We start from the raw sequence: 7,293 nt of genomic DNA, 5'->3' as shown, positions 1-7,293 counted from the left end.
TCGGGGGAGAAGGGGGGTACACCAAATCGTCCACATGCAATTTGGCTTTTAACTTGTGCCTGGAGCGATTCGAGGTTCACTTTCATTGCCCTACTTTCCGCAACTCTTTCTGCCTCGGTCTGAGCTAATTTCTAATTAAGTTGTTCGATTTGTTGTGCCATAGTTGCGACATGAACACCATCAACTCCCTCAGCCTGTCGATAAGACCCTTCACTTCGCAATCGTGACTTAATGAGACTTAAGTTGTTCCTTAGGCCTTGACCATACACTCTACCCTTTTGTACTCCCCCAACTACTCTACACCAAAATCCTATCTCTAATACCGGTGGAGGACGGCTCGGCTAGCCTTCAGGCTAAGTTTGGCTGTACTGCTCCACTTGTTGCCTAAATTGATTATGTATATTTAAAAATGAAAGTTAGTATATAACGAATATATCATATTTAGACATATATAATTACTTAAATAGTAAAATTATCACTTACATAAGAATTCTCAGCCCTGTTCTCGGCCCATTTGATCAGATTCGATTTTGACTTCTTCTTTTCTATGTGGGTCCTTAGGAATAGCTCATCCTGAGTTGGCATTTGTCCAGTCGCCTTTTTCTACAAAAAAATAAATAAAATAAAGATAGAATTAATTACTCAATAATGACACAATCAAGATGGTGACCCTAGCTCTAACGACTTAAAGACTAAGACCATACTCCCGGTGATGACCTGATCTGTGCGGTGGTGACGTTCCCTTCATAGGTCACCCAGCACGAACCTAGGACCCTTGCGGGGGCAAGCTCGAAACTAGCTGGAAGGTTTGTGCCAGGTCATAGAAACCGCTGAAGAGTGAGGTGCTGTTATGAATGTATACTTCCATTTGATGTTTGGATCTCATTTAGCTGTTATAAATAAAAGAACGCAAAAACTTATTTTCTGTAAGTTTTATAACTAGTTGTACCGTACCGATAAAGAATTAAAATCTAAGGAACATATGCATTTAAAATTAATTAAAAATTTAAATATTTCAAGTTTGACGTAAGAATTCTACAATTATAGGTTGTTAAGTAAATTCTAGTCTCTTAGTGGTAATATAACACTTGAAGTAGATTTTTGTTCAAACTTTCAGCAAAAAGGAATTCAATAGTTTTTCCCTTGATGATTATCGTAAATATTTTCATATTTTATTTTTATACATAATATATTTCTTACAAAAATTATTGCACAATATTTGAGTATGACTGTTATAGAGATGTAATTAAAGAGTATACTACTATAATGAATGTCACTGTTGTTATAGGTATAATATTGTTATAAAGAAGTTAAATATAACATGAAAAATCAGTTCCGAAGAAAATCAGGTCGTTATACTGAAATGCTATTATAATGAATGACAATTATAGAGAGGTTTGATTGTACCATACAATTTAAAAGGAATCTTAGTAATAGTAGAGAGGAGTCTTAATAATTTTCAGATCCGCGTCATTTATCATCATTTTACGGTCCAAGTGAAGAAGTACTCATACTTGCGCGGAATTTTATATTATTGGATTTATATAGGTTTACTGTTTTATGTGAAAACCTGATGGTGCAAAATAATTGACTGTATCTGAGATTATTCATTGGAATTGGCATATAAATGTCATTGTTAATATAGAAATTGCATGGTTCAGTTTATTGTATTTTTCCTGGTAAAATCTCTTGTTTTTGTAATGTATCTATATTTCTCAACATCATCAAACCTGTTAACCACTAACTTGAGAGGAATTTAAACTTGAGAATGCCGCATATTCGTAGAAGAAAAAACGCATTAATATAATGTTCTAGTATCATCATTTACTCTATTTTATTTAAGGAGGCGCCGGCTTGATAGTTTAAAAAACAAAAAAAATTGCTTGATGTTGAGAAATTTTAGTCTTTTATTAATGACCGTGCATTTGGTTTGCCCAAATGTATCCGTGCTACCACCAAATATGTTACTCACCACCTTTATTGGATGCCAGCGGATTCGATGTTAATCTGATGGTTCATTGAGACCAAGAGATGATTTATGTTCAAGTGAAAATTACGTAATCAAACTCCTTCTCAACAATAGTCATTCTTCCCCCTTTCTCTTATGCAATGCCTATTTTACCCTTGACATTTTTACTCCTTCGTATATATATATATATATATATATATATATATATATATATATATATATATATATATATATATATATATATTATTTTTTTTCTTAAAAAAATTATTTTATGACATAGAAAGTAGGGGAAGGAGAAATGGGGGAGAGGATTACAATGTAGGGATTCGAACTCTCACCAAAAAGATGAAAGTTCAGGTAGCTAACCAATTGAGCTACTAGATCCCTACTAAAATTTAATATTTCAAACTACGTATGTATAGTTTTTTTTTTTTTTTTAATTGAAATTCATATTACAAGTAGAATAATCCTTTTATGAATTATCACAAAATCTAATGTTATTTTTTATGCTTGATGTTTTAATATTATATGGATTAAGTACATATTATGTATGTACATGCATGAGCCCGCACGCGCGCGCGCGCGCACACACACACACATATATATATATATATATATATATATATATATATATATATATATATATATATATATATATATAGATAGATATACTTAAGTTTCACTTCTCTGTTATTCTCTGTTGTCAATATGCAAATGAGTTTTCGTTGTCATTACTGGAATATTTAAATTTATAATTTAAAATTCATTTATAATATAAATAGATAATCTTTTAGGAATTGGTATAGAACATACCTCTATTTTTATTAATTATTTGTATTACCTGCATTGAAATATATTTATAAAGTTGTCATTACATGTTATTTATACTTGTATAAATAGATATCCGAATTTTGATTATGATTAATAAAAAAAAAATTATTATTCTTCTCATTTATTTCATTATAGAATGACATTAAATTATAGAGTTAACTAGTATTCCTCACTTTTTTTTTCTATCTCGAAAATAATATTTGATTTCTTAAAAGAAAATTTGTTACATAGACTAAAGAGATAAAAAAAAAATCATGATTTTAAAAAAGAAAAAGAAAGACAAGTTGATAATGTAAGGGTAGACTAGGAATTTAAGAAAGTCAATTAGGATAAAGGGAGAAGAATGACTATTATTCAAAATTGAGGGGGGAGTTTGATTTTTAAAGCAAAATTGGGGGCCATTTGTCTCTACGCATTTATTTCGTGCCACTATTTCGATTTAATAAATTTAGAACCGATAATCAAAGACGCTAACACATAAAATTAGGAAAAAGAAAATAATGTCATCAAAACGCGTTGTACACGTAGGAAGAGAAATCATTGGCAATCTTCTCTATAAATTCAAGGTTAGTAAGAAAGAATAAAGCATCCAAAACAATTTGAAGTTCGTATTTCAAACCCAATTAGAAACCAAAAAAACAACGATGAAGATCATGTTGCTCTTGTTTTCCCTAGCATTCCTTTTTAGCTTAACAACTTCCACAAATGATGCTCCTAACCAGCTATCGAGTGTTGTCCGCGATACAGATGGTCGTTCCCTCAAGAGCAATACTAGGTACTCCATTCATGCAGCTTGTTGGGGAGAAGGCGGCGGAGGTCTACTGCTTTTTAATCTTGGAGATCAAGAACAAGATCGTTGTCCCACATCGGTGGTGCAAACCCTTACTGACACCTACAATGGTCTTGGAGCTTACATCAAGCCTAAAGATAGCAAACAAGACAAGATTCAGGAATCCTCCCCGGTAAACATCAAGTTCAACCCTTTTGGTTCTTCATGTGCTGACTGGACTGTGTTGAAGGTCGACAGCTACCCTGAACCCGCGGATCACTACACCATAAGCACAGGTGCAAAGTTGGGAAGTCCCCTTGACGAGAACAGCTGGTTTCAGATTAAGTCTCTTGGTGGCTCGGCCTACAAGCTAGTCTTCTGTCCCCATGACGAGGAGAATTGCAAGGATGTTGGCCTCGTCGATCAACGTGGATATAGGCGTTTGGCTCTTACAGAGGATGCCTGGCCCTTTGTGTTCATAAAGGAGGCCAGTAAATATGGAAAGGCCCTTTCCGACGAATAACCACTTGGCATATGCTTTCTATAAAAACTAAATAGTGCAAAATATGTAATGCAAGGCCCGAGTCCCCTGCATGTCGTGTTTTTCGGGATGTAAGAATAAATAATGCAACTCAGGCCTAATAAGTACGTGCCCTATGTATGCTTATTAATTCCCTGGAATACTAATATTGCACTATTAATTTTATTATTATATCTTTGCTGTTTATTTTTTACGCTTCGATCTCCATAAACCCTACAAAATAAAAAGGAAAAACATTTATATAACTTTAACTTCAATATATGTACTGCGGTCGCACCTGATCTTAACGAAATTTTCAAGCTTTCCGAGATAGGAGTCGTAACAATGGTGCATGTAGTTGCCTCCTCGACTTAGACACACACATCAAGCTTTATAAGGCCTATTATTCCAACTTAGTTCTCCAACTTTAACCCATTTCAAACCAACCCACCAACACACTATTTCGATCGAGATGTCTTGAAGTTGGGCTATCAATAGTTCTTTAAAAGTCAATTGAACCAAACCGTATCAAATCGTTTTGAGTTTAACTAATATCCATCTACGGGCGTAATAATTTTTTTACACTAGGTAATTTGATCGGCAATAACCAGTTACCAATTTTTACCATTCTAATTTTCAGTTTTTCTATTATTTTCTTGTTTTTTATTTTTTAAACCGTACTCCTTCCGTAATCCTCTTTCTCTTCTATTCGTACTCTTCTGTATTTGCGTCTATCCTATCCCCTCTCTCCCAATTTTTCATCTATTACTTCATATCTAACCTGATAAAATATTCAAACTTAACCATTCCAATTAAAAGTATGTTCTTACAATAGCGACAAATTAGAATCTGTAGTTAAATGTTGTAAGTTTTAGCCACAAAGTTTTATATTTAATTGTGACTTTAGTTTTTGTCACTATAATATAAACAATGAGTGACAAATAATTTATTGTCTCTAATCAACATGCGACTTAGTGACAAAAAGTTTTGTCACAAAATATGCAATGTTTTAAATAGTGACGACTTCTAATTTGTTGTTGAATAAATTCCACTATTTGCGATGAAAAAAATTCATAGCTAAATAGAAATGATCTTTGGCTACGACTGTTTATGGCGTGACAAGTGACAAATACTTTTCCAAGTGCTCTTCATAGGAACCAGAAAGACGAAACCATAGAATAATGTGGTAACGACAGGGGCGGCTCAATAAAATTTGTGACCTAAAGACAAATCTTAATTAGAGACCTTAAACTTAATTTTTAACAAAATTCATATATACTTTTATTTGAATTTAGTCTTCTAATTTTTTAGATAGAAAGTCATTAATTATTTTAATCAAATAATTAATTAAAATCAATGACAGTATATTCAGTACACTTAATATATCTTTATTTGAGAAGTTTTTGATATTAGGTAAGACGTTATGCATTTTAATTTAAAATATTGGTTTCTATTAAGTTAACAATATACAAAATTGTACTATAAACAAATTGTGTAGATCAACAATTCGCTCATATTATACAAACAAATACTTTGATTCTATAATCTCAAAGGACTTACTCTCTGACTTATGAATAAATCAAATGTAACAAAGAAAAAATAATTGTTAAAAAAAAATTGAAACTAGAAATTGAACTCATTTTAAACAGGATAAATGAATTGATGTATGTGTAGGAGTGAAAAAAAAGAGAGAAGTAAATGCACTAATTAATAAAATATAAAAAATTATTTTAATTTTCTCACTTACTCAAAAAATTTATACCAAATGCAAAAAAAAAAAAAAAAAAAAAAAAAAAAAAAAAACTTAAAATTTAAAACCTTCTAATAATAATAAATAGATAAATATAAAATTTTGGGGGCTAAAGCTAAAGCTTTAGCGACTTTATGCTTTGGCTGACCCTGGGTAACGACATCTACATTCTATGATAAGGCAAGTGTTAATGCAAACATAAAGCATAATGTGAAGCGGGGTTGTGATTCCACGAAGAGAAATTATTTGAAGATAACATGGACTTGCAAGCCTATACTTGGTTAAGGTGTTTAATGTTTTATGTATCTTTAATTAAATATTTACCATGAATGTGAAAATCGAAATATATCAAAAAACGAAAGCACTGATGAAAGAAATTAACCAACTATGATTTCAAATAATTATGATAAAGGCACTATAGTAGTCAATAATTGTACACACCGAAGCGTGATTTTAATCTTTTCAGCGTCGGTGGATTCTCAAGATGTCACGCCCCAAACCCGACCCTGAATATAACAGGCATCCGATGCTGTGGATAACACCGGAAGTACCTTATGAATCAAAATGCATCATGTTCCTTTTTAATAATCCTTCGTCAATTACTTCAACAAGTTATCTATAGCATGTTAACTCATAATCCCCATTATAAATGACATCAGCAGAATTGTAATATAAATTCATCATCAAGAAACATAGCAATACTCAATGAGTCAACAATGACTTCAACGACTATCCACCATAATAACGTCTATCTATGAAGCTTCTAAGATAATGAAATAAATGTCTAACTCATCGTGATGCAACCCGGAAACTAAAATACGTAAGATAAAGATACAATGGTGCCCCACGAACAATCATGTGGGCCCACTGAATAGTCTCAAAAGCAGCAAGTTCTCATAAGTCGCACGTGTCTCGCGAACCTGCTCTTCTGTGTTACCTAACACACCATAAAAAACAATAATGGTATGCCTGAGTACCCAATGCCGAAGTACTGGATACTCAGGGAATGTCTAAGGGGAAATAGTTAATAAAACCAAAGTAAGGTAGTAAAAGCAATAAAACAATATCAAAAGAACAGTTTGAACTCCAAAGAATAAGTAAGCAATAAACTAGGGAAATCACCAATAAGAGTCAACATACAAGAAGATATCAAATTTCACAACACATTTGAAACTTCAGTCTTTTAGAGATAAGTTCAATCATCCCATAACGGGCAAAATGTGTTTATTGGAAGAGTTTAATTCATTTAAGGTTCGATGTGGGCTTGACCCTACACGCGCATGACCTTGTTCAATTGTCATCTTTTAGTTCGAAAACAAGTTCAACAAAGAACAATCACCAACCTAGGGTTTTAACTTACACAAACAATCAAGGAAGGATTCTCAAATACAAACATGCTTTCACAATATAAACGTACTTCAAAAGTAGACATACTTGAAAAGACGATTTTTTAA

At 32.4% G+C, this 7,293-nt stretch overlaps 1 protein-coding gene across 1 annotated transcript; it reads left to right on the top strand.

The window, feature by feature from the left end:
• Window positions 1–3,371: 3,371 nt before the first annotated feature.
• Window positions 3,372–4,281, top strand: LOC132603935 (21 kDa seed protein-like). Its single transcript, XM_060317238.1, has one exon. The coding sequence runs from the start codon at window positions 3,445–3,447 to the stop codon at window positions 4,090–4,092; it is 648 nt and encodes a 215-aa protein (XP_060173221.1). The 5' UTR covers window positions 3,372–3,444; the 3' UTR covers window positions 4,093–4,281.
• The last annotated feature ends 3,012 nt before the right edge of the window (window positions 4,282–7,293 follow it).

The sequence above is a fragment of the Lycium barbarum genome, chromosome 7 (genome assembly GCF_019175385.1).
Source record: "Lycium barbarum isolate Lr01 chromosome 7, ASM1917538v2, whole genome shotgun sequence".
NCBI classification, from domain to species: Eukaryota; Viridiplantae; Streptophyta; class Magnoliopsida; order Solanales; family Solanaceae; genus Lycium; species Lycium barbarum.
The sequence above is the reverse complement of the archived record's forward strand: the minus strand, read 5'-3'. Positions and strand labels throughout refer to the sequence as shown.